At 40.6% G+C, this 27,927-nt stretch overlaps 4 protein-coding genes and 1 long non-coding RNA gene across 8 annotated transcripts; 2 read left to right on the top strand and 3 right to left on the bottom strand.

Moving 5' to 3' along the window:
• Window positions 1-1,237: 1,237 nt before the first annotated feature.
• Window positions 1,238-9,790, bottom strand: hsd11b1la (hydroxysteroid (11-beta) dehydrogenase 1-like a). Its single transcript, XM_053429727.1, has 6 exons — window positions 9,610-9,790; window positions 8,087-8,217; window positions 5,767-5,970; window positions 5,593-5,686; window positions 3,257-3,422; window positions 1,238-3,148 (listed from the first exon to the last, which is right to left on the bottom strand). Exons 1-6 carry the CDS (start codon window positions 9,692-9,694, stop codon window positions 2,965-2,967), a joined length of 864 nt encoding a protein of 287 aa, XP_053285702.1. The 5' UTR covers window positions 9,695-9,790; the 3' UTR covers window positions 1,238-2,964.
• Window positions 9,791-11,984: 2,194 nt separating this feature from the next.
• Window positions 11,985-15,450, top strand: micos13 (mitochondrial contact site and cristae organizing system subunit 13). The gene is made up of 4 exons (XM_053429726.1): window positions 11,985-12,156; window positions 12,428-12,584; window positions 13,853-13,910; window positions 14,122-15,450. Exons 1-4 carry the CDS (start codon window positions 12,128-12,130, stop codon window positions 14,217-14,219), a joined length of 342 nt encoding a protein of 113 aa, XP_053285701.1. The 5' UTR covers window positions 11,985-12,127; the 3' UTR covers window positions 14,220-15,450.
• Window positions 15,451-15,931: 481 nt separating this feature from the next.
• zmp:0000000521 (spindlin-1) lies at window positions 15,932-20,797 on the bottom strand. Of its 3 annotated transcripts, none has more exons than XM_053429725.1 (5): window positions 20,694-20,797; window positions 19,927-19,965; window positions 19,348-19,595; window positions 19,001-19,234; window positions 15,932-16,676 (listed from the first exon to the last, which is right to left on the bottom strand). In XM_053429725.1, exons 2-5 carry the CDS (start codon window positions 19,944-19,946, stop codon window positions 16,471-16,473), a joined length of 708 nt encoding a protein of 235 aa, XP_053285700.1. In that variant the 5' UTR covers window positions 19,947-19,965; window positions 20,694-20,797; the 3' UTR covers window positions 15,932-16,470. The 3 variants fall into 3 exon arrangements, with proteins under 3 accessions (XP_053285700.1, XP_053285698.1, XP_053285699.1); XM_053429723.1 differs by having other exon boundaries at window positions 20,518-20,796; XM_053429724.1 differs by lacking the exon at window positions 20,694-20,797 and having other exon boundaries at window positions 19,927-20,183.
• Window positions 20,278-24,342, top strand: LOC128447564 (uncharacterized). 2 transcript variants are annotated; one of them, XR_008339640.1, is made up of 3 exons: window positions 20,278-21,325; window positions 22,643-22,795; window positions 22,881-24,342. It is a non-coding gene; the product is annotated as an uncharacterized LOC128447564 (long non-coding RNA). The 2 variants fall into 2 exon arrangements; XR_008339639.1 differs by having other exon boundaries at window positions 20,278-22,795.
• Window positions 22,292-24,849, bottom strand: LOC128447561 (granzyme K). The gene is made up of 5 exons (XM_053429722.1): window positions 24,704-24,849; window positions 24,396-24,549; window positions 23,254-23,383; window positions 22,874-23,128; window positions 22,292-22,764 (listed from the first exon to the last, which is right to left on the bottom strand). The coding sequence occupies exons 1-5, from the start codon at window positions 24,786-24,788 to the stop codon at window positions 22,612-22,614; spliced, it is 777 nt and encodes a 258-aa protein (XP_053285697.1). The 5' UTR covers window positions 24,789-24,849; the 3' UTR covers window positions 22,292-22,611.
• Window positions 24,850-27,927: the final 3,078 nt, after the last annotated feature.

Raw genomic sequence — 27,927 nt, 5'->3', positions numbered from 1 at the left:
GCTGGAGGACGGTGAGTAGATTTATGACTGTGCATTAGGAGCACTAATCTGTTGCAGGTGTTTCTGGCTGTTCTCCCAGGCCATGCAAGCTCTCCTCCTCAGGAGGCCCCAACTATTTGTGTATGCCTGTGTGTGCGAGTGTGTGTGAGCGACAGAGAAAGGGACAGAAGGAGCGAGAGGAAGAGAGAGGGAGAGATTTTTCTCTTTCCAAAGCGTCTGCAGGGAGATTATACCACCTCCAAAATCCTCTAAAAACCGGCCACAGCATTGAGGACAAAGAGAAGATGGATCCATTGACTTCTCTATCACGTGAAGGACCACAAGATAACAGCAAGGAGCAAACTTCCATTACACAGGGAAGGCCACTTGTTCTGCAGGCGAAATGGCAGTTGTTTTTCTTTCTGAGCTTTTCCAATCAAATTCTAAGATTTAGTGAGGCTTCTTTATTGTCTTGCTTTCTTTTTTTGACAATGACTACTCACTCCAGGTAGACAGTAGAAAAGTGCTCTGTCAGCAGGACACAACCTATAGGCTGTATTACAATAAGGAAAAGACCACCAGGATGGACTGAGCCAGCAGCTTCACAGGAAGCCTTTTGGGGGATGAGGAACAAAGACACAAAGGAACCCACGGAGAAAGTCCTGCTCTGTAGGAAGCCTGGGACGCCTGCTGTGACCAGCTTTGGAAAGATTAAACTTAATAACATGGTTATAGTAAGAGAAGAATAGAGATGGGGCTGGGATCCAGGGGTAGAGAACAGTGGGGACAGGAAGATGAACAGGGAGGGTGAGGATTGATATGTTGATGAGAGTTAAGTCAAAGTTAATAAATAAATCTGAACACATTCTTTCAAGCACCAATCTTTATTAATTGGGACAAATACATTTCCATGATGGTCTTCCTTTTAGAATTTTTTTTCACTCAACAGGGAATGGACTTCAGGAGGAAATCTCTGTTCATGACTTAAGTACTACTGCCCTCATCTGGACATATAAAGTACTACGCATTCTCTTCCTCAACACTTATAGTATTGAATGCATACATATTACTTATAAGTGTGTCAGATAGTTTACACTTTTTTAAATACATGATTTGGTACAAGCAAAGGCTGCTACGAAATATACTCTTTTAAATAACACTGGTTTGGTTTATCTCCGAGGACATGAGGCTGTAATGACAGACGCCACCAAAACAAAGCCATGTACTGCTATCTGTCTGCAAAATGCTTTGTATACGAATTAACTTCATCAATTCAACTGTGAGGATTTTTTTTTTTCAATTGTTAAAGATAAAGAATTTGGGTCAACCACAACATAACGGATACATTTAGGAAGTGGACGACAGCAGTCATAGGAAGACGTGCCCATGCTCATGTCAAAAAAATATCGCTACATTATACAAATTATGTAAAAATCAGTACTTTAGGGCCATTATATGGTATAAAAAAAGAGCTGAGGGGGGAGTAATATTTTTGAAACATTAAAGAAGCTCACAAATTTACAGAAAATCTACACTGCTCAAAAAAATGAAGGGAACACTTAAATCACACATCAGATCTTGACTAGTGAATTATTCAAGTTCAACATCTTTACTGATGTACATTGAGGAGAAAAATGACGTAACAACGGTCCATGGAAACCAAAATCATGAAGCCACTGAGGGCTGGACTCAAGACCGTATAGAAAATGTAAGCAAAAAATGGATATTACAGGCTTATCCAACTTGCGTGAATTTCATCACAGTAACTCATTCAGTGACTCAGTAGTGTGTATCGCCTCCTGACTACATCTGGGCATGCTCCTGATGATTCTACCGATGGAGTCCTGAGGGATCTCCTCCCAGACCTGGATTACAACGTCAGTGAGCTCCTGGACAGTGTGTGGCGGAACTTGATGGGTTCTCAATTGGATTTAGGTCGCCTATAACATGGAGGTCTGTGCGATCCTCCAAGGGTATGCCTCACCAGACCATCAATGAACCAACGCCCAACCGGTCGTGCTGGATGATGTTACAGGCAGCATAACGTTCACCACAGCGCCTCCAGACTCTTTCACACTTTTCACTTGTGCTCAGCGTGAACCTGCTCTCATATGGAAAGAGAAGGGGCGCCAATGGTGGACCTGCCCCTTCTAGTGTTTTCTGGCGAATACCAATCGAGCTGCATGGTGCTGGGCGGTGAGTACAGGTCCCACTAGAGGCTGTCGGGCCCTCATGCCACCTCATGGAGTCTGTTTCTGACGGTTTGGTCATCTGGAGGTCATTTTGTACGGCTCTTGCAGTGCCCCTCCTGTTCCCTCTCGCACAAAGGAGCAGTTACCGGTCCTGCTGCTGGGTTGATGCCCTTTTACGGCCCTGTCCAGTTCTCCTCAACAGTCGGTCCCCTGGTGTCTCCTCCATGCTCTTGACACTGTGCTGGGAGACACAGTAAACCTTGCGACCGCACGTATAGACGTGCCGTTCTGGAGGTGCAGGACTACCTGTGCAACCTGATCGGGCTGCAGATACCGCCAGACACCAGCAGAACACAAAACTAGCGAAGACTCATTCAGGAAGGAGAAGGAGAAAACAAGTGACTGTGGCCACAACATGTAAAACCATTCTGTTTTGGGGGTTATTTAGTTTTTTTCTTCTCCATTGCACCTGTTGTCACTTCCGTTTGCACCAGAGCAGTGAAACTGATTCACAATCACTATTGGTTCCTTAATGGACAGACTTATATCCCTGAAGTTTAACTGACTAGGTGTTGTACTGTGAGGATCAAGGTTTTTTTTCAGCAGTGTTTATATTCCCTGAGATTATAATAGGGAATTTGTAAAACACATATAAACATATATTATCTTAAAATTAAGGCAATTTAGGCAATGGTGGGAATAAAGAATACCCCAGCTCATATTTTGTCATTTAAAAAAATCTAAAATGACCCTAATACACTATTCTACAAAAATATTGAGGATCATATTTTTGTCATGGTTCATACTTGAATATGCTCTGCATGATATGGTTCGTGATAGGAGGGTACCAGTCTTTGGTGAGAGTCACAAGGTAGGTGCTCCAAGGGTAAAAGAGCTCTTCCTCTCTCAGAGCTCCTGAAGTGACAATGTTCAAGGCTGCATCTGTGGCAGAGGCCGCCGGCACATCAGTGAGTTTCCTGGGATACAGAAAAACGATACACTTAGCCACTGGATGGCACACAGTAAAAACTACTACAAGAATATCAATGATGCCACATAGTTAGTTTCAATTTGATTTGACTAACCCGACTTTGTCCATGGCGGCATCAGTATCGATGAACCCAAGAGTGCATATAGTGACGGACACGTTGCTCTTCTTCATTGACAGCTCATGGTGGAGCGCCCTAAAGAAACCATTCAAGGCTGATTTTGTTGATGAATATGGTGCCATAAAGGGACTTGCCACTTTGCCTGTGAAGCATTAAAAACGATTGGAGTCAGATGTGAAATATAAGACTGATGAAGCCGACGTACAGATTTGATCTGTGCATACTGACAAATATAACGCTTCTTTAAAAAAAAAAATCAAAAACGTTCAAAGACAAGAGGAACATTTTCTTGTGGCTCAGCCGACATTCATAGAGTCGGCTGAGCCAGGGAATAGCAAATACAGCACTAACGACTCTGCATACCTCCACAAGGGCCAAACAGGCTCCTCTGTCCACTCAAGCTGCAACAAATTTCTCACACTCAGACATCTGTTCTCTAAATATATCTGATTTTTGAAAATCAAGATCCATGATAGAAATCCATGTTGAAAAACGCAATGTTAAATGAAGTGATAAAAAAAAAGTCTAATCTAAATTAATCTGGATATGCACAAGCATTTCCTGACCCTTACATCATCCTTCCATCAAGTTTTGTGGAAATACGTTCAGTTATGTTTGTGTAATAGTTGGGGGTGCAAACATAATCCCCCCTCAGCAGATGGAAAGATTTAAAGTCTATGAAACGTTTTAAACTAATTCAACTTTAAATGTCAATTTAGTAGTTGTTCTTGAGCTTTCAATCTCACCTTAGCTATGTAAGGGAGTTCCTTATTTTGCAGTCTGAATATACGTTTTTGCAAATGTTTCAAATTAATATTTTCTTTTATTCATTTTATTCATTTACTTTTTCCGGTTATGTTTAAAACATAATTTCACAGGCAGAACAGAGATGGCTATAGGATGCAGGGAGCCGGGGAAGATTATTCAGGGACACCGGTAGTAGCGCTGTAGAGTTGTATGAACTGAAAGTCTCTATCAAGTGATTTGAGATCACACAGAAAACGTTGCTTATAAATGAAACGCATTTGTGTCCATAGAACCCAGAGCACAGCTGTGTGCGTGTGTGCGTGTGTGCGTGCGTGTGCTGGTATCAGCGCCTCATGTGCATGCTGATGCGCCTGACATACAGTTTATCAAGAGTTTATACTTTAATGTATCTGTGACTTTGAGAGTAATTTTCTTTACCTGGTTTAGTATTTGTCGTTAGACATTAAGGGCGGCCATGGTCTCTGCTCTATTTTAATGAATTAATACTATTGTGTTAAATTTTTTAATTTTATTAAATATTTTAATAACCTTGTTTAACAACCTTGTGACCTAATCTTCATGTTTGTTTCATAGGGCTGCCTTCAGGCAGGATATTCACACTCACTGTTATTTTTCCCACATTAAGGTTTCATTTAGATTATTTGGCCTCTTGTTTAAAATTTGTTTGATTTCTGGTTAATTTGTTTGATTTCTGTTTTCCCTGTTTTATTTTATTTTGTTCTTGGCTTAATGGGCAATGTGCAATATGGTTGATGGGTACTGTGTGGAATGACTTAAATATTTGTGAGTTATTGGCTCTGTTGATGAGAGACCCTCCTCTATTACTTTCTGGTATATTATCACCTGCAGTAATAATCCACTGGTGCAAATAGAACCTGTGTTAGGATTTTCAAAGTGTGCAGTGATCGTCTTACGCATGAGATTTTAACTTTGTAAATTTGGCCTTTAGCTTCTTTCCCCTGTTAAAATTTGCTATTTATGTCAAGTGAGTGCCAGTACTCCACACGTTGCACATGTCACCCTTGTAACTTTGTTAGTGTTAGTCCGCAGGATTACACAGAAACAGAGGGATTACCACGCCTCTTGGTGGACGGATGTGGCATCGGTCCGGTGAGAACCCATTACAATTTGGTGTCTATCCAGACCAGGGGGCGGATCCAGGAATTATTTTGTCATTCTTTCGTTCACATCGTAAGGTTAAGGAGTAATTTAATGGGGGAAATCCGGTATGTTTGGGGACTGATGTTTATGAGAATTTGCAATTTGTCGCAGAGCCAAATCAAATCCAGTTGCAGTGAACACAAAATGTCGTTTCACAAGGGGACTGTTGGGACTTGGTGGTGTTTTCATGTTTTTCCTACATAGATTAGTCAAGCCAAGAATTATTTAATCTTTTTTTCCTTGTAAAACCCTTCGTCTGCTATTCAAGCATAGTTTATAATATATGATGGTAATGTAATCGATACATACATTCATAAGCCTGTATATGTCCAAGTTTGCTGTCTTCAATATTTCCGTGAATGAAATAGCAGAGACAAACTTACCCAAAAGTGATGAAATGACCACCAGTGATCCTTTACTTTGCTCAAGCGCGTCCATAGCTTTCGTAGCCATCTGAACATAGCTGAATAAATTGACCTATGAAGACACACACACAAATTCAGTATTAATAAGGGCACTATTTATGTGCTGACAGAATGCCTAAAATGCCGCATTACCTTCATCAGCCACTTGAAGTACTCCACATCTCCATCCCACATTCTGAAGTGACTCGTGCCGATGTGGTTGAGAACCAGATAATCCAACCCTCCAAGCTTTTCCAGCGCCAACTCCACCACTTTTTCAGGATCTTGCTCGCTGCTCATGTCGGCAGCTATGTAAAGCGCTTCTTGGGCTCCCAATCTTGTGCAGTTCTCTGCCACCTATAAGCAGAGATCAAGAGGAAAGGGTTAACTGACCAGTCCAGAAAATAGCATAGAAAACCACCTTTGGTCTTGTCGGGATACCCAACTATTGTTCACAAGTAGTAGGTCCCAACAGCCCCCCTTCGGTCTCAGGATCTCACTTGACCGGTGGCCATGTAACAGTGGCTGAGAAAAACATGAGGCTGAATATTTCCTAGAGGTCAAACTGCATGTGTCGTAAATGTCTGTGGATGCTCATGAGGTGACTTGATTCCCAAAAACTTGGGCTCGGATGGGATTCTGACCCATCTTCTGAGTGAAGAGGGAGTTGACCTTTCACTACTGTAGGAGAGTGAATCGGAGTAACCGGAATCACATTGTCTGAAAGACTGAGGTGAGGTAGGACCGTCTGAGCCTTGTGGAGAAGTAGTGTAGCTCTGGTTGTAGACTGGCTGCACACTGTCTCTCTTTCTCAGGCTCTCATTTCTAACTTGTTACATAGTGCAGGTGGCGAGATATGTCTTGATTAAAACAGCACTCCAAATTAACATGAATTTTTTGAGAGCTCTTGTAGCTTGCATTGAATGTGCACTATTGAAATACTAAACTGAAATCCTCAAAAATCAATTAAAATTGAGTGAGTTATTAATAAACTTGTAATTTATTAATACATTAACAGTTTATTAAGTAGCAGCACGACAATACATTTTTTGTAAATACAGTTGAATGTCTACTCCTGTAGCAGACCAGTGGAATTGAATTTAGATTTTTGGCTTGACTGAAAAGATAAAGATTCTAACTATTTTTGGCATTGGCCAAAATGAAACAAATTTATATTGCACAAATATGAATAATTGCCAACAGTGCTCTTCCTCAAACATGGCACCATCAAATATTGTGCCTTTGGTCATCCAATAAATTAAGCTATTTGAATTTTATATTACAAATATTAATATTATATATATAAAAAAAAGACTTACGTTCAATAAAAACATTTATTATGAAAATAAGAAAAGTAAAAACACCCTAGCTAAAATACACTTACTATACACAGGTGTTTGTATTTGTATGCATGTGTCACACATACAAATAAAGGTTTGGGGAGGTGTGTGTGTGTGTGGTTCTGCTGCTGCTGCTAGTCAGACCTTTTGCTGTAGCCACTCGTGCTGAAGTCCTTAGTCTTGCGTCACTTTGTGTCTAACCTGACCATAGTTCACAAATAGTAGGTCCCAAAGGTCAAAACTTCAACCTATTAATAACTATTCATGGGGTGGGGTGGTGGAGGCAAGTTGCCAACAGCAGAGCATGAGTGGCAGTGTAGCTGAGCAGGGCTCAGTGCGGAGGAGGTCAAATTTAAAAGGGCCGCTATGTGGAGAGAATGGATTGTGATTGGTGGGTGACGGACGAGTGTGCAGTTACCCTGAATGCAAAGATCTACAGAGGAGGAAGGGCTTAATCAAAGAAGCCCACTAGAGGGGGATACAGTAAATCATGAAGATGAATAAGATCGCATACACTATTTTTACAATGTGGCATTAGAACATTTACATAAGGATGTGAATAATTCCTCCACCACTGATGCTCACGCTTTTGTCATAACACATTGTAGTTACATGCTTTTTTTTAAATAATGTTTTCCTCTGCATTTGTTTGTTTGTCTTTTAGCAGGACTACGGTAAAGGGAGAGCACATTAAATGTTGTACCAAACCAATTCAGAGCACGGATTCAGGAATTCTTTTCACTTTACCATTGTGAGATAGGACGTTTTTTTGGTTTTCACCGATTTTCCAGGAAATAATTAAATGCCATTTTAGTTTTGTCTATTTTTCTAATTCTGTGACATCTTTAGGGACACACAAGCTCTGCAACGACACGTCACGATCCTGCTCAACCAACTGTCACAAAGTAACTAACATTTTCTGCAACAGTTATCAGACCGTAAAAAGCCTGTACTGCTGCAAGCCTTAGTGCATTAGGCTCTGTTCAGACATGCCATAACCATCCTTCTCCAGGTGATCAGATCACACATGCACAGCTCAACGCACAGACATGACTGCATCTAAGACACATGTTAATGTGAATAATGAGCAGGGCATTGGAGCATTCACGGTACATGTTAACAAGTTCACTGACCTGCTGTAAGACTTTCTCCCTTCTTGCTGTAATAACAACTCGGGCTCCGAAGCGGGCGTAATGATACGCTATTTGTTCACCGATGCCTGTACTGGCCCCAGTCACCAACACCCTGGCCCCTCGGAGAGATTCTGAAACAGATTCATACACTTAACTTGGTACACTACAAACTCACAAACTCGTGTTAACAACAGATGCATAATGATACTGGCCTTTGTGCCAGTATGTGAAGATCATGTACACGGATTGATGATTGATTTGAAATTGGATTCAATTTTCTTACTTCTGCCAAAGGGGTTATGTTTTTACCTCGGTCCGTTATTAGTTAGTTTCTTTGTTTGTAAACCAGACTCCAGGAAACCACTGGAAGGGTTTCCACCACACTTGGTGGAAAGACGCAGTATGGGTCAGGAAAGAACCCATTGAGATTAAGTGCAGGTCCAGATCAAAGGACAGGTCAAGGATTTCTTTCCAGTTTCTTTAGCATTGCATTTAGCATTATACAACAGAAATAATTCATGTATCTTGGTGAAAATATATCAGCCAAGGGGACAGATATCCAGGAGTGTTTGAACTTTGGTGGGACAGGGGTCCCCCCTAATGCCATTCTAGTTGTAATTGTTATCTAACACAATTGTCCTCATTTGAGAAAATAATCTAGCACATTATATCTTTACGCAGTCAAGATACAGAAATCATAGTCCTTCGATGGCTGCATGTGGGGTTAAAGGACATTGACACTCAAAGGTTTTTCCACTCCTATCAACAGATTATTTGAGGGCACAATCCTTCCTACACTTTTTTATCTTTATGGTGGTAAAATAGTGAGATATTGTGTTTACTTATTAACTAAAAGCCGAACTCTTTATGTCCAAGAAGCTGCTACTTTTTGAAGCGATTCCCTGATCAGTCCTTCTGGTGCTTCAACTCTTTGTCTGCTGCTTTAATACAGATGCTTAAATTATATAGAGGCAAATATCAGCCCCTTTATAAATCCAGCAAAATGTCCCTCCACGAGAACACACCTTTCCACATGTGGACCTGAAACTAATCAGTCAGCGTCATTCTGTATTTGTAAAATGCACTCCAATCAAATGTCAGGCAAATGTTTTATTGGGGGCTGTTGCAAATGTTGATAACTTTGGGAAAAGACACTGTCCCATTGACTCAAACCATATCACTCAATTACATGTGGAAAGTTCACTGCCTTCTCTCACTGAGGATAAATGCAGAGCTCTCTCTCTCTCTCTCTCTCTGGTAATTCCTCGGTCACAAGCGGAAAGCATGTTAGATCATCCCAAAGCAGCACTCGCTACAATTTTGGGCTTCTTCTCTCCGAAACGTTCAGCTTTAACAAACCTGTTTATCATACACAGATATTTGTTCATGCACAGCATCGAGCCACGGTCCACAGAGTGCCGGTTATTTCACCTGCCGCAGTTTTACAAGAGACAGAAGTACAGCAATAAATCACCGATCATCTATTCGACTGTCACTGAGTGGACAAATCGCGTCTCTCTTACCTGCATCCAAGGTGGGCGCATTCCACTTCACAGCCAGGTAAACCACGCATATACTCGCCAGCAGCACTTTAGCGAAGGTTCCCATTTTAATTGCTAAGTGTCCGGTTGTGTTCGTCGTATAGTGAGCCCGGATCTCTAGCGATATCCCGCTCCTGTGAATGCCTGCAACTGGAAACAGGAAATAAGCAATACGCATAAGCTTGTTTCTCCCTATACGCAGAAAGGGGGCGTGTCGCTCGAACACAAATCCAGTGATCCTCAGTAACCTCAGAGCAGGCAGAGACGCTCTGGGTTTTATAAAAGAGTCAGATTCATTCATATTTGCTCGTGGGGGAATTTTTGTAAAGAATGACTGATATGATTGCCACTACCCACAGAGGTTGAGTGGAGTTTAGACGAACTGCTGCAGGGTTCGTTTTGACCCTTGCATTCAGGTTGGGTCAAATTTGAACAGTTTGGATATTTGACAGTAATAAATATATCCAAAATTTCATTCGTATACCTTGAAACTGTATGAAAAGTTACTCCAAATACACAAAAATTTAAATATATAAAAATGTTGTACTTTTGTGCAGGTGCTACACGTGTTTGTACATTGAGGCTGTTCCTGGTCAAATTGGCCCAATATCAATTGAAATGGACTTTAGATTCACCAGTGTGGGTCAAATCAAGGAAATCTGTGGTTTTAGGGAATCTTTAAAGTCCAGTTTGTCTGTGTTCCCACCACATTTGCCCAGATTCCCTGCTGAGACGGGCACCTGCTGGTCTTTGAAGGGTCAGGGGGGATAGACACGTCAAAAAAAATCTGAATGGGAAATGTTTATTTCCCCTTTGATTTATCATGATTGAATATCATACACTGTAACCTTGATCATGCTGTATGGGAGAGGCGGTGGACTAGTGGCAGAAAAATTGGACTATGGTCAGAAAGGACCTGGAAGGACAACACCTGGATCTTGGCTGCTCACTGCTCTGTTTGTCCTGCTATGTTCACCAGATGGGTCAAAAGCAGAGGACAAATTTCCCTCATCTGCATGTAGTGCGACTGTGCATGTGTTTGGGATTAATAAATGTATCTTGTATCTTGAATCTTGGCCTGATTGCTTTAACTAAGGCATTGTTGTTTAGATTTCATCAGAAGATCCCAACCTTTGACTTTGTAACAACCAGAGTGGGAGGGATGAGCCAAATGTATAAAGACAGAGAAGTGTAAAAAGGTAAGTGAGATTAGACATACTGTACAAAACGCCCTTGATCTGATTTTACACGAGGAAGCAGATAGTTGGGGTTTGGAGGAAACCTTTGACGTTAAAATCAAAAAACGATACTATCAGTGGGTCCTCATTTCCACATCAAATTGCAGGCAGGGTGGCAGTGGAAAATGTCAAAAACAACATGCTTCAATGATTTATTGGGCTACTGTTATTGTTCAATGAAGATAACTTTGAGTTTGAGTTTTCTTTTCTTTTCTTTCTCTTCATACTTTCTGTAGATCTAAATATGTCGGATTTTGTCATGACTACAAGCTCTATGCTGACACAAACTATTCTAGATTAATTAACAGATACTGGTGTGTAAATGTTGTTTTACTTCTCCAAGAAGATGGCTCTTGAAAGACTTTCTTATACGTGTATAGAGATATCACGTTGGCAGAGGTATTGAAGAGATTGGTCAAATGTTTTGCTGGTACGTTAAATCCGGTTGTATTTCATTCCAGCCTGTCCTGTTGTTCCTGAGTCATCTTCATCGTTGTTGTCTCTATGCAATGGTATGATATCTCACTCTGAATGTCGACCACCAATTGAACCACATTGTTTGGATCTTCTGTTTCCACGTCACAGTAAATCAAACTCACCTGAACCAGCCACAATACATCATTTTTATTCTTTCAAAAAAATTAAAAAGTGATCATACAATGGGGGTTTCAAATTTTCACTTGATGATAATTTGTATATGAAGTCTACGGATAAGATGATATTTGTAGAAGGGAAATAATTGTAAGCTGTAATTACACAATCAAGAATTGGACAGCCTTAGAAAGCAAATGTTCTCAGGGATATGGTTTGATAAAGGAATTCCATGGCCCGTACAAAAAGGAAAATACTAAATTCTCCAGGCCAGTAAGAGGCGGTAGTGCACAAAGGCGTTGTTTGCCAACCGCCAATAAACATTGGAAGAAAAAGAAGATAAAGTCAAAGATTCTGCAAAAATGTATATATGCATATTTATATATATATATGATTCCCAGATAGAAACAGTAATTACAGTTGTTCGATACTCAAAACAAAAATAATTAAAAAAACATTTAGATGGTTTAAATGCATAAAGAGCGAGATGACGAATCTGCGGCTTTTACATACCGTCAGACTTAGCGTTTGAAAGAGCAACTTTATTGACACACAGCTTGCAGGAACAAGCAGGGCTTGTCCTTCAGTGCTAAACATAAAGCAGTCACCACTTTCATCCGCAGCAAACCCGGAATACGTGTTCTTGAAAGGAAACTAAACCACTGTGGATCATGGCGGCAAAGATTTTGCCCGTAGTGAAGTTAGTACTTTTAATTTCTCCCACAATTCCACTCAAGTCGTTGCCGCTGTCACTAGGAGCTAGCAGCGCAGCTAACCTGTTAGCTAACTGATGCTAGGTTGGTTGTCGTGTTTAGATTCGATACAGCTTCTGACATCTGATCTCCACGAGACTCTCTCGTGGAGTTCTGTCACTGTGGCGAAGTGTACCCGTGCTTTGTGTCAGTGTTGAAAGGAAACAGGGGAGGCCATGTTTCTGATCAGCTCGACTCTTTCTGTCCTTTCCTTTCCAGACTGGCCGCCAAGGTGACCATAGCAGGAGGAGCTCTGTATGTCGCCTGTGACTCTGGTCTGCTGGGGGGCAGCGAGCAGGGCTCGGAGGCGCTGCAGAAGGCCAAGGCTGCAATACCCCCCGCCATACAGGAATGGATGAAGTACTTCGGCCTGGAGGTACAGATAACATGCACTGAGTTAATATCTTACCATGATCCAGCACAGTCATGGGTCATGGCAACATGTGTGAGCAGACTGCATCCTGTCGGTTCAGTGTTGTAGATGCTCCTACAATCAATGTATGAGTGTAGTGAACGCAAAACCTCTAGTGTCTGTTTTCATTGAACAAGTTGGACAAAGACACAACTGGACTATGTTGAGTTGAATGCCATTTTACGTCTTCATTTGATGCGACAACAGAGCAGGCAAAACCCAACAGTGTTTATTCAACACTGGCTTTTGAGCAATGTGATCACGTCCATCAACATTCAATATCATGAGATTTTCTTCTATAACTTCAATAGATTCACCACATAAGTTGTCATTCAAGATCCTTCCAAACAACCATTAGATGACATTAGTCATTAATATCTAACATGTAACTGGTATCTTTTTAGTTCTTAGAACAAAGGATTCAAATAATTTCCCAACCAGAAGGCATAAAAGACCAACAACAACCAAATAGTTATATTTATGTACTATTTCAATGGTTTTTCTTTTTTCCAAAACAGCATGCCAATTATTTTCAATACCGAAAAATTTGACCAGCTTTATACATTTAAATGCAATCCAATGAAAAATAATATTGTAGACGACATCTACAAAGCCTATAATGGCTGTTTTTTTATTAAAGCTTTCATCCATAATACTGTATGTTTCCTACTACAGTCATAGTTAGTGTTAGCGTTTTACTGAAATCCATAATATTGAAATGTGTTCACGTTAACTACAATAACCAGGATAGTTTAATACATTTCTGCTAGCGTCCATCAAAATGAATCATCTTTATTAAGGTAGAATTGTTGGCTCAGTTGTATTGCTTTGCGTTATATTTGACTGTTCTACATAATAACCAGGCCAGTGAGTGTAAAAATAACATTATTTTCAGGAAAATACTAACATTTAATCCGACAGTAAATATGTTGCTTTGGTTTAATTAAGGTGTGATATAACCAGTTGTATCTCTTTAGAAATGACAACAGTAACATCTTAGTAAAACTCGATAATAAAGTGACATTAGGTTTTCCTACAACATTTCTCCTATTTCATGTCACAACTGTCAAACCTGGATCATTATTTTCAGTAGTTGGCGTGGCTCACTGTTTCACTGCATGCTGTTGAGAAGTACCGCAAGAAAAATAATGTTCAGCCAATATTGGCTCTTTCCGATTTGAATTATTATCTTGTTTGTATTTGTCAAACTAATGGGTCCTCCCTCTCCACAGGCTCAGCTCCCAGCCATGCCAAAGGTTGAATTCTCTCCCGTTCAGTCGTGGAACTCTGGTACGAACTGAACGAAAAGCTCTTTTTAAAGTGGAGTAACACATAAGTCATGTCATGAGTTTAGGTTTTTGAGTGTGAACGAATGGGAGTTTCACTTGTGTATTGATCTATTTCAATTTTTTTCCTTTCGTTATTTTTGCTCTATATATCTGGACCTTGTATGTGTCTCTGATGCTGCAAACCCAAGCCATTTATTTGTCTTTTATTGCAGGAGTACGGTGGACGGTTTCATCTCTTTCGGAGGCTCCAATGAAGGCAACTGAATATTCAAGTCAGGGTCTGCAGTACCTGAAAGACCTCACCAAGTGAACTGGAAGTCTGGGCAACCAGACATTCCTCCATCTTTTTGACTCTTGCACTTGAGCAACATCACTTATTCAAATGTTGTCGCCTCTCACAAGAAAATAAGAAAACTGCTTGATAAAACTAAGCTACGAGGAGTGTCCTCTTTTGAATGGTTCAGCGGCATTTGCTGTGAGTTATACATTAGACAAAACGTTATGTCATTTATGTATACCACAAATTTGTTTGTACAGACTAATTCACCCCCCCCCCCCAAACCATTCAAAAAATCGAACGAGTGTCTGTCTGCACATATATATATATATATGCAGTTTCACTTTGTGACTAATACATCAATCTTAAAACATGTCCTGTATATTTATTAAATCGAAGTACAACACAATGCATGCTTATAATTGAAGTGTTTGAAGAACAAGAGCATCAAATGTGCAAAAGTCTTTATTACCCATGACAGAATAATAACGACACATATTACCTGTTGATGCTGCTACAACTTCAGAACAGGAGGTGGTGATTGAAGCACGAAGAAGAGCGCGCACAGTCGTTTGTAACTCCACTCGACACTACACAGAAACACTCCACAGCACCACTAGGGGTGATGTACAGTGTTAACCTTTTTTTGGATTGATATTTTAAAAGTGGCTTTAAACAAACTACTAATTATGCCACACACTGTCACTTCTCCAATGCCAAAGTTAAAATTGAAAATCTCTTGACACTGCCCAGATGGTGCATGCAGCTCCGACAGTTGAAAATAACAGTAACGGTACACCTACTGATTAACTAGTTTACTGAGGGATACACTGAATGACAGAAGGTTGAGATGAAATCCATACTGCAAGCATACATGTCGTGTTTGTGAGAATACCAGACAGACAGGACAGACTGGAACCACAGTTCGCTACTGTCTAAAAAGTGGTTTGTCAGTTTAGATTACACCTGTTATAATTTATGTGTATGAATGACCCTTTCACTAAAGGGTGGTGGTGGTGTTTCAGTGAGATATTCATATTGTGAATAATCACAACAGGCAACATTACAAGGCATTTAACACAAGTTGTACAGATTAAATACTGTCATCTGAATGTATTGAAACAATTTTTTTCTCCTAATCCATGTGATATAAAGCATTACTCTGCCTTATTTTGGGGAAACATAGCATAACATAACCTAAACATGTAAACTTTATACAATTAAAGTGCTCCCCACAATATCAACGGTGACTTTTCACAACCAATGATGATGTGTGTTATATTTAAAGAACTTGTTCATACTGCATTATAGAGCAAAAACACAGCACTAACGTAAAGCAAAACGTTCCACAAGCTGTCAGTGGCACCACTTCTGAATGAAAACCTAATAGCAGCCTTCATACGCAAAGATTAATTTAGAGCGTAGATAGTACACAGTATGTACAATATTGCAAAATGACAAGCCGGAAGGCACTTGATGATTTGTGTGGAATCATGGGAATTAAGCATCTCAATTAGCAGGACAAAGAATCTGATGTTCCTTGTGCTGTTCAAACTAATTAATTAGAATCTGTGCAGAAACCTTCCTTCAAGGCTTAAAGAAGAGATGTACAGCATGAAAAAAGAAAAGCGAATTCTCCGCCATGGATATTACAATAAAAACATGGTGCAAAGATGCAGGGGGATATTTCTACATGAGCACAACTCTTTTGAACTGTTCTTGACAACACAAGGGCCTCATTAAGGTGACTTTACAATGCTGCTTTTATTCATTTCTTCCACTACTAACACTGATTGATTGGATATTGTTAGATAAATACAGTAGAGGTATTTATCTACCCATAACATTAAATAAATGTCTCCCTGTAATGCTTCTACACAGACAAAAGTGTGTATACCAAACGCACTACCCAGAAAATCTAAAGTAAAGGGTCTTTAAAGGGAAATCTTAAACAGATTACTGTGTCCAGGACAACATTGCAAAATTCTAGTATCAACTGCACTTTGCAGCTGTTGGGCAGTGCAATCTTGTTCAATCCAAATGTTAAAGTATAAAGTATAAAGTAGAGCAGCAAAAATAAAACAAGTTGACTCCCTCAAAATAGCAAAGCATAGTGGTGCTACAGTTCTGCTGTGCATACAACAAAAGATTGCACTTTCTTCTCAACAATAAAGCCTATTAACTACCCAACCCTGCCCTGGCTTTGAATAACAAGATTGTAACGATGAGTGGAACAGAAGCAGATGGAGGGAGGGCTGGAGGGTGAGGTCAGTGTCCACTCTCTCTAGGTGGTTTTGACCAGGTCATATACATGAATGTGAAAGTCATCATCGTATTTGATATAGTAGACGGAGGGCTTGGCCGGGACTTGGTAGATGACCAGGCCAGTTCTCTTCACGCCCTTGTCAGTAACATACTCCACTTGTTTCCCCACCAGACTCTCTGTCTCTTCTCCTGGCTTCCTGTCTGCAGGCAACAGGTGCTTGTTTTCTGGGGGGAGGAATGAAACATAACAACAGAACATTAACAATACAATGACAAATAAAAAAATGCCATTCTCACCAGTTTTTGTCATATGAAATGAGGATATATGCAACTTCTAGTTCACTGGTAGTGTACAAGCAAATTATGATTCATTTGTGAGTCTTTCTTTAGTCCAGTCTTGTTTTCTCAGTTTCTCCATTATGTCTTTATATATGTATATATATTAGGGCTGTGAAATGATTAAAATTTTTAATCAAATTAATCACAGGTTTCTATGGATTAATCATGATTAATCACATTACCGATTTTTTCGGAATATTTTTGTGAAAACAAGATTTATGACATTTAACTTTTCTTTTGTGCTGCAACTCAGCAGTTCTTCAGCAGTTATCATTGCTTTTCCATATGGAACATTAATATAATCTTCATCCTAAACAGAATTCGGGTTCCTTAGCCATTGTGTGGTTGAATAAAACTTTTTTTTTAAAATTAAACAGAAATTATTTGAGCTTCTTAGCCATAGGATGGTTGACATTTTTTATATTCTTTGTCACACAACCATTAACCACACCATGATACAATCTAATGCCTCTAAAGGCCCTCTTAGCTACTCGGTCTTTAGCCAGTTGGTGAGGCAAACTAACTTGTTCAAATTCTCTGACAGTAAAGCTGAGTAAAGCTTCTTTTGCACAATGTGTCCGGCGAGTGAGTCTGGTTTGGCGCATTCCACTTGAACGCCCCTCGCCGACCAACACATGCTTCGCGTTGCGGTGGTTAGGCGGGTATTGCTACGGTGAAACGATAACGTCTTCTCGCAGAGTGTGCATATCACCTTGGTTTTACTGAATGTTCGATCTTTGTTTTTTTGGAACACGATCTTCCCGTCCAGAAGGTCCTCAGGTTCATCAGAATTATCCATGTTGTTTGTTTGTTTGAATGGCAGCTGCCGTCTGACTGCATTACGCCGGGTTCACACCGGACGCGGTAGCGACGCCGAAGCGCCGCGCATTACTAATAATATCACATACTTCTGCTGTTATCAGCCTGCAGTAAAAACGTCATTTAATCATTTTTTTCAAGCATATACTTACTTGTTGCTCCAACATTAAGCAACAGCATCCCAACATGTGTCTTTTTTGGTGTTGTCTTTATACAACATATGCTGAGAATCAACAACTCAAGTTACTTCTCCACTTCAATTATTAATTTAATGTCATCCATGTTGAATTAGTTCTCCGCTGTTAGCTCCGTTAAATGTCGGGTGTCGAGGGTAAATTACGTATTCTCCACTCAAGCCTATGTGGAGAATACGTAGCCCCCCCTCTCTCTTTTTATCTTTATGACTGCTTGTGTGGCTGTAGTGGATGGGCAGAGGGGGACATTAAATAATGTGGTCGGTAAAAGTGGTAAAATTAAAACTCCAAGACAACAGAACGTGAATACAAAGTATGGGATGCATATTTGATCATTTATATCATATAAAATATGTCATCTATATCGTTTAAAATCATTTTTCAGTGTGTTTCCTGTCGCGATATGCTCGCGTCAAGCGGAAAAAATAGACTCGACGCCGAAACGATCGCTTCACGGCGCTAGGCAGCCGCGGCACAACGCTACGCTTCAGCCTCCGGTGTGTTCAGCGCTGCGGTTTAACATGGGAGTGGATGGGAGCCAGAGGATTGGCGCTGCGCTTACGCCTCGCTTCGGCGTCGCTTCCGCGTCCGGTGTGAACCCGGCGTTAGAGCGGCGACTAGTGCAGAGGCGGCGGAATTGGAAGGTCCTTCTGCGCATGCGTTAAATGCGTTAAAAAAAAAAAACGAATTAATCCTGTAATTTAATCATAACGCGTTAACGCGTTATTTTTCACAGCTCTAATATATATATATACACACACACACACACAACAGCTAAGGAGGTCAATGTATATAAATTGTAATAAATTGTGGTGTATCGCACTTGTGTATTGACTTTAAGTGTCTGACACTAAAAGAGGCACAGTTTTAGAAAATACCCTCAAGAAACCGTTTCTCATAATTATTTTCATGAGCATAAATATCTGATCCCGCAAACGATGTCACAGTCTGATATAACTCTCTAACTTTCTAACTTTCCCTGTCTACTGCCGGCTGACAAAACCTGTGATGTTGGTGAAGTCACATGGCATTCATGTCTACCAAAACTGATGCAATCATCCTGAGGGGAAAACTGATTTACAACACACTGTGGTTGCTCCTGATCTTATCTAGGATGCGTCAGAACACGAATACAAGAGTCTTAATGAAGCTTTGTCGAGTAATGATTTGTCTTCGTCATACACACGTTACAAGTACCTGCTTCAGGAAGAATCCTTAGGTCTCCGTCAGCGTAGTCATCCCACAGCTGGTACATGTAAAGAACGGGGTCCTTCTCGTACGTGATGTAATACCAGTTGGTCATGATTGGAGCTCTGGAGAGGACCATGCCTCTCCACTCATTTTTCTCTCCATCCTCCTTTTCAAAAAGATGCTCAACAGCTTTGCCCACCAGCTCCTCCGCCCCTGGAGGTATCTTGATTTTGTTGTTTACTGTGGAGATGCGGGCACAGAGGATTGTATGATATACTGTAAAGCCCAACTGTTGCAAAAATAATCCAAAACATAAATTGCTCAAAGGAATAGAGAAGCTCCTCCTAACTCACCAACTTTTTCCGACAGGACTTGCAAGTTGGACACTCTCTCGTCCTTGAACAGCTCGATGCCATAGACGCAGTCAAAGCCGTCATACTTCACCATGAAGAGGGAGGGATTTACACTAAGCCGGTCAAGCACTGTTCCCTTCCATTTGCTCTGGTTCCCCTTCTCACGCCAGTTGTGTTGAATACGCACTCCTAGAATACTATTGGGGTCGGGGCTCACTGTGTCATTCAGTTCCCCGCTGCTTCGCTTTCTGGAAAAAACAGGAGGAATATGTGACTTGATACAAAAACCATAATGTTTTTAAGATTTCAGGCCATGCCACTAATTTGTATTTGATCAAATTTGAATCTGAGAATTAGATTAAGCTGCAGTTACTTGCTCATGCGGGTTCATTTTGAATGTAATCATTATTTAAATCAACACTGCAGCCTTTGGATCAGCCACACGTTATTTGGCAATTCCAATGTCTTACACGTGAATTAACCATTTTCTAACCTCGCCATTTGGACATTGCAGTTTTACTGTTTCGTTTCATTCTTAAAAATGGCAACATATGATGTCATACACAGAGATCCACATACCTGCCTCTTTTCTTGGACATGCCTCCAGAAAGTCAAAGGCTACAGGTCAAAGGACAAACAGGGCAAGGCTCAGTTAAAAGGTGACAGCTGTCAAACTTCACATGCAAAGTATTGCTCCACCATGACAGAGGGCCTGTGCTTCCTGTCAGAGCAGAGCTGTGACAGGAAGCAGCCTGCTCTCTCCTGACAGACTGACAACTCCAGCAGCCAATGGTTTAGCATGATGGACTAATAACTTCCTGGGTATTTACTTCTACTACACAGTCATGGAGGTCAGTGTTTGACACACACACACACACACACACACACACACACACACACACACACACACACACACACACACACACACACACACACACACACACACACACACACACACAGCACCACGGAGGAGAGACCGTGTGGTTTGTCATATGGCCTGACTTGAGGGGTTAAAGACGCCAATGTGAATAATGGGGCAACTTCCAGAGAACACGTCAGACACATCACTAGTGTGTGGAGGCTGGACGGGGACATGTTGCTGCTATCAACTTGTACATGAGCTCAAACGTGACGAGGCGAAATGAGCTGCCCTGTGCTCCACCAACTCACCTGCAGCTCCTCCCGTCGGTCCTGGCTCTACCTCAATGCAGATGTGACTGTGGATCCAAGTGGAGGCGGCTAGCTAACGCTGCGCTAGCACCGTCCCCCTGCGGCAGCTAACAGACACCAGCAGCAGCATCGCGTTAGCAGCCGAGCCCTCTGCTCAGAAAACGCATTTTTATTACCTTGACGCAGATTTCATATCAGTATCGTCCTGTTTGTCAGGCGGACAAACGCTCCCGCACACCGACGCGTCTGCGTGAGTCTCGCGAAACCTGTAAATGGGGGCGGGGAGGGGGGCGGCGGTTAAACGGGAGTTGGCGAAAAGGACTTCATCTCCCGGCGAGCATCCAGCCGCCATGACCGCGGAGAGGGACGTGAGCGCTGGCGCAATGCACACCGGGAGTTGGTGTTTTGGTGACGATGGTGTGGACTTTAAACGGGGGGGGGGGGGGGGTAAACGTCAGCTGTTTGAGACAACACGCTGCTCACCAACATGTCAGGAGCTGCAGCACAAAGCGCTGCATCAGAACCTGGGGGTCAGGATTCCTCCCGAGGCGGCTCCACATCTACCCTCTGCGGACAGGAAGCACGGGACAGCTGCTGAAGTTGTAAACAGGATCATTCAATGTCACCTTGTGCCCGGGAGTCGAGACTTCGTTACCACTACAGCAGAGGGGACATGTCCCGATCACAGACAAGAAGAAGACAGACGGGTGGAGAAAGTACTCAAACGTCTTTCTCAAGCAAACGTACTAATAAACAGACACGAATCTGACTAAGTTAAAGCAAAAATACGTTTTCTACTTGACCAAAAGTAAGTAAGTACTTGGTTTTAATATATTTAAAAAAGTATTAAAAGTAATTGTAGAGAGTAGCCTATTCCCCTATGCAATGGTCTACTTGGTTGGCACCTAGATTAATCTATTACATCTTTAACTGTATACCGGTTTTCTGTTTAAGACAACAATGGTATTGACTCTGTCATACTAACAAAGAATGTTGCGGATGTTTCTACTGAGAATTTTCACATTGTCATATTATTTTAGCTGCTGTTCTGGTTGGATCAATGGAGAAATGAATTGAACTTAAATGCGATTTTAGTTTTGAAATGTAAGCAAGTCGAAAGTGCAGATACTTGCTGATATATTTAGTAAAGTAAATGTGAGAAGTACCTGAAGATAAATCAACTAAACACAGATACATAAAGTAAATGTACTTATGTTACATCCCACCACAATTCAAAAGACGTTCTTGAGTAAGAGTCACATAAGTAAAATTTGAGCCCTTAAAAAATAAATGATTAAATCGAAAAGCAATGCTCAATTAAATTAATCCAATGGTGGAACTAATAAAACAAATGTTAAAATAAATCAATCTCAGCATGTAGAATATATGGATGACTAGCTGCGGTGCTAGTGCATTATACAAAATATTGCTACCTCTGACAAACAGTTTATGTTTTCATCTGCATCAGGCTGTGGATCCAGTTCATTTATATATAAGGTTGTGTTTTTCAACATTAAAGTTGATTTCTGAGATCATTATTATGGATCCTGATGAGAAAAATCAGTCATGTTAAACTACTACTACAACTACTAAGACCTACGCTAAGACCTAAGCATCTTTAAAAAGGCAATTTTAGTTCATTTTCAGGAGCGTTTATGAATGTGAACGTCTGCATTTACTGATGTTTTATAGGCTGTCAGACCTGCTCCCAGCTGATAACGATCAAATTATCGACATTATCGACACTGAACAAAACTTTGACCCATCAAACATGCTTTTTCCAGAGCTGACACAGATTTCATGGCTTTATTCATCATGTTAATACATATTTCACATTTTCAAAACAATACAGAAATGTGTGCAATGTAATTTACACAACACTTTCAAGCTAACTTTATTTCTGTATTGGTATACTTTGAAAATGTATGATGTAAAGAATTTTGCCTGACCCATTTCAAAACGAAAAGTGCCCACTGAAAAACAAAACCACAGCACTGCACAGATGTTAAACGACGTAGCAACACACGTTTGCTTTGTCTTGAAGAAATCAACCCCATCATCCACAACCGCAAATTATCAGTAAATCTGATTTGCTTAATTGCTTTTTAACACTTCCCTAATCCAGTCCCCGAAGAAGGGTACACTTGAGTAAACACCAGGTTTGGCAGGGTTTCCGCATTGCTGCCCACCGAAGGACACCACGCCTGCTGCAGCTCCATCACACACCAGAGGGCCACCTGAATCCCCCTTGAAGAGAAAAGATACATGTCACTGAACAGTAGGTGTGTTTAAAGATGCTTTTTTTCCCCTGTGTTCAGTTTTGCTTGATCAATGTCCAGCCCGTTTACTCTCTCACCCTGCAGGGGCCTTGAAAACCTCTCGCTCCTACACTGCAAACCATTGATGTAGTGATGCGAACCGATCCCCATCTCCTACGACATGTCCGCAGTGACAGCGTGGTTACGTCGACTTCCTGAAGCGTGTTGGGTTTGGTTCCGTCATTCGCTATGTCCCCCCAGCCGGTTGTGAGGCAGCGACTTCCTGACGCCACCCTGCTCGTTTTCAGAGAGATCAACTGCACTGCTGCAGTCAGTTGTGCACTGCTGTCGAGCTGAGATGAGTGGATTGATGAATGAGAAATACAGAAAATGTATCAGGTCAGCTGGATTTTGTGCAAGCTAGAGACAATAATGAAAATGTGAAAGTGCTGTAGACAACGGTTGAAACCGTTCTCACCTTTAGGAGCATGATGTCATTTTCATGCCTATCATACCCAGGATGGGGAATGGCTCTGACAGTCCTGAATTCCTGCTTTGTACTCTCGTTAGCTGACAGGGAATTCACGCCGAGCACGACTGTGTAAGGTCTAGAAATCAAGATTTAATGAAGACCAGACATTAGATATGATGTCATGGCTGCAAATACACAGAAATCCTTTTCCACATTGGTCTGTGTTTAGAGGTTTGATGCTGAGAATGAACACTGACTAACTAGATTAACTTTGAGCTTCAGATGGTTATTTTTTTTTATCATTTATTAAACCTTTCTCAGAGGTTCTTGAGGACAACCCCTTGTCATGTGTGATTAAATGTAGATATAAGGTTCAAAGTTCTTAACTTGTCCTTTACCTCCATAAGAAGGATATGTTTGGACTACGCGTCAGTGGACATGTTGAGACATTCTAACGTTGGGTTAGAAGACCAGAGATAAAGATTGGGGTCTCGATCTACTGTGTTTTATCTAATCTTGCCTCAGACATATGACACACGTGGTCTGTCAGAGAGTGTGGAAGAGTCTTTCTGTTCTCAGCTGACAGCATTTTTGCTTCCCCTCGACTTAAAAAAACTTTAAATTGTGGTTCTAATATATTAGTGTTCAGTGCTTCAACAGGAATTCCACAACATACTAACTTCAGTGCAAGTCTGAATATGCACAGTTTTTGCATGACATCATCAACAGTCAGTATATACCCTGTCTCTGTCTTTATACAGTATTTATTATTCATTTCATTCCAGTATAGTCCAGACAAGCCACCACTATAATCATATATGAATTTAATACTGTATTATAAATACAATGATAACTAAATAGAATATAATTATATTCAAATATTTTTGTACTGTTCTTATCCTAACCTAGTTTTTAGTTGTCCTGATCCCTCACTGTAATAAGTGCACTGAGAGCAATTTAATACTAGAGTCAATATCATTATTTTGCAGATCTGATTGTGATGCTTTGTTTTCTCCGAGAATCTCAAATTCAGACAGAGATTGTCATTATGAAGTTGTGGAATATACGTCACTTTAAAATGATTCAAAATCCGAAGGCATCTGTTATGGTTATTGTTGCTGTTGTAAGAAGAAAGTTTTTGAGCTTACCCACGAATCTGACAATGAGCTGCCGTGAGCACAAAGTTTTTTTTCACCAGTGCTCCCCCACAGTTATGGCGACCGCCGACTTGCAGCGAAGCCATGTAGGGCCGAGAGTGGGGGGCGGAATCTCGACCGCCAACAATATGAGAACCATCAGCTCCTGAAACACAAAAGGCATCATTATTCAATTATCATAATCCAACTTAAATCATATGTAGCTTTTTCAATCGTTTTTTTTACCATATACAGAAACCAAGAAGAAAAAATTGCTGCTTGTTTGATTTTCGATTTATCATTAAGAAGGTGTAGCTCACCATTTAGGACAAAGACCAGCAGGAGTAGGAAACTGACAGCCATGGTCCCTGCTCTGATCTGCCTTCCACTCTTGGTTTTATACATTTTTGGGAGAAGAAAAGCTCTTGCTTATTTTGTGGTCTGTATTTCTTCAGTGAATGTGCTAACATGCTTTTAGTGAAGCTGTGACAAAAGACATGGTTTTATTTTCCAAACAGGGTTTCATAATTGATGGCCATGATAGTTGTGGTTAATGCTGGTTAAACAGATTTAGTTGAATCATGTCTACACTTTCAAGAATTGACTTTAGAATTTAAAGTAAATATGTGTAAAAACAGTTGCTAATGAAATAGAAAACAGATTTGCATGCAGTAGAATGCATAACACCACCAAGGCCCAACAGTCCCTTTAAATTTAAACAAGTCTCATAGCAAACGCCACATTTAGCATCTCAGCTAAACATTAGTGGCAGTTATTGGTTTGCTCTTCTTGTTACCGTGTGTCTGAAAAAGACTACTTCTCTATAAATCCTCATTTACAGTGCCTTGCATAAGTATTCACCCCCCTTGGACCTTTTCCCATTATGTACTGTTACTAACTGGAATTCAAATAGACTTAAATAAACTTTTTCCCGTTTGATCAACAAAACATGCATAGTACTTTGGAGGTGCAAAATAAATTTTATTGTGACACAAACAATAATGAGAACAAAAAAGTTGACATCTGTTGGGTGCATAAGTATTCACCCCCTGTGTCAATACTTGGTAGAACCCCCTTTCGCTGCAATTACAGCTGCAAGTCTTTTGGGGTATGTCTCTACCAGCTTTGCACATCTAGAGATGGAAAGGTTTGTCCATTCTTCTTGGCAAAAAAGATGAAGCTCAGTCAGATTGGATGGAGACCGTCTGTGAACCGCAATCTTCAAGTCTTGCCATAGATTCTCTATTGGATTGAGGTCTGGGCTTTGACTGGGCCATTTTAAGACATTAACATTCTTTAATCCAAACCATTCCTTTGTAGCTCTGGCTGTATGTTTAGGGTCATTGTCCTGCTGGAAGATGAACCTCCGCCCCAGTCTCAAGTCTTTTGCAGACTGCATCAGATTTTCTTCAAGGATTTCCCTGTATTTGGCTCCATCCATCTTTCCCTCTATTCTGACCAGTTTCCCTGTACCTGCTGAAGAGAAGCATATCCCCACAGCATGATGCTACCACCACCATGTTTCACTGTTGGGATGGTGTGCTCAGGGTGATGGGCAGTGTTGGGTTTTCGCCACACATAGCGTTTTGCATTGAGGCCAAAAAGTTCAATTTTGGTCTCATCTGACCAGAGCACCTTCTTCCACATGTTTGCTGTGTCTCCCACATGGCTTCTGGCAAACTCCAAACGGGATTTTTTATGGATCCCTTTCAACAATGGCTTCTTCTTGCCACTCTTCCATAAAGGCCAGATTTGTGGAGTAGACGACTAATAGTTGTCCTGTGGACAGATTCTCCCACCTCAGCTGTGGATCTCTGCAACTCCTCCAGAGTAACCATGGGCCTCCTGGTTGCTTCTCTGATTAATTTTCTCCTTGTCCGACTCTTCAGTTTGGGTGGACGGCCTCCTCTTGGTAGGTTTGCGGTTGTGCCATATTCTTTCCATTTTCTTATGATGGATTTTATGGTGCTCAGAGAGATGTTCAAAGCTCTGGATATTTTTTTATAACCTAACCCTGCTTCATATTTCTCCACAACTTTATCCCTGACCTGTTTGGTGAGCTCCTTGGTCTTCATGATGCTGTTTGTTCAGTAATGATCTCCAACAAACTCTGATTCCGTCACAGAACAGGTGTATTTATACTGAGATTAAATTGCAGACAGGTGGACCCTATTTACTAATTATGTGACTTGCAAATGTGACTTGTGAATGCAATTGGTCGCACCAGATCTTTGTTAGGGGTTTCACAGTAAAGGGGGTGAATACATATGCACTCAACACTTTTCAGATTTTTATTTGTAAATAATTGTGAAATCCATTTAATATTTCCCCCCACTTCCAAATGATGCACTATTTTGTGTTGGTCCATTACATAAACTCACGATGAAATAAATTTTAATCTGTGGTTATACCATGACAAAATGTAGAAAAGTCCAAAGGGGGTGAATACTTATGCAAGGCACTGTAAATGCACCAGATCCATCTTTTCCTTTGAATCTTCACACACTCATTGATACCAACACTCAGGTCTGAATCGTCTTATCGTGATCAGGATTAATACATAGTTAGAAATAAAAAATCCTTGTTCCACCCTCTGATCTAGACATTCACCTTAATATAGTGGGTTCTCTCTTGGGTCATGCCCCACCGGTAGAAAACAGTTAAGTAGTTCAGCAGCTTTGAAAATCATTGCGGAGTGTTAGAATTGAGACCAGCTTGATGTTTTTTTATTAATTTCATCAACAGCTGAGCCAAAATTCATCTCATTCAATGTTCCTCAAAGCCAAATGGCCTTAATCACCTGAGAAAGCACAGAGTTGTTCCTCCTCTCAGGCACTATTACTTCTATGGCTGAGCCATTTAGGCAATTAAAGTTGAACCTGCATATTAGTGTGGAGCGGATGGACGCCACCGATGCTCCTTCACATCTGCCATCAAATCATGTCAAGCTTCGTTCAAACTATCTTGTGCAACACACTGTAATTATCCACAGTAACATTAATAACCATAATTTACTACAATATGCTACAGCGCGAAAAAATAACATTATATCTACTGTAATAATTTTGTGACTAATGAAGAAAACTGCAGAAACTACAGCAATTTGTGACAGTGATGAATTGAGGTTCATACTCTTTATCAGCAACGTTCAACATTTAAGATGATTGGAAATTGATCAGTTAAATGTGGCCTTTGTTATTGCTTAATTAATGACAGTTATATCAGTTTCCTCTTTTCTAAAAGGTTACGTTACTTGTGTTTAAAAAACCGTTTTGAAGAAGGAATGTGGTTTTGAGTCATGCAATATACCACAGCCTTATTAAATTCACCAGAAAAACTGTATTAAACTTTGATGAATGTTCTGGTTGAATATGACGTGAATCAGGAAAGAAAAGCATTTTAACGCTGTTGAATTTGTTTTGGGCTCAAGTAAACAAAGGAAAAACTAATACATATTTTATTGACTTGTGATATGAAGAATGTTATCAAAGGAAAGAAATTATGACAATGTTTTAAGATATTTTGCAACAAACACTGAAAGAGT

This window comes from Pleuronectes platessa, chromosome 9 (genome assembly GCF_947347685.1).
Source record: "Pleuronectes platessa chromosome 9, fPlePla1.1, whole genome shotgun sequence".
NCBI lineage: Eukaryota > Metazoa > Chordata > Actinopteri > Pleuronectiformes > Pleuronectidae > Pleuronectes > Pleuronectes platessa.
Note: the sequence above shows the minus strand (reverse complement) of the source record. Positions and strands in the feature narration are given on the sequence as shown.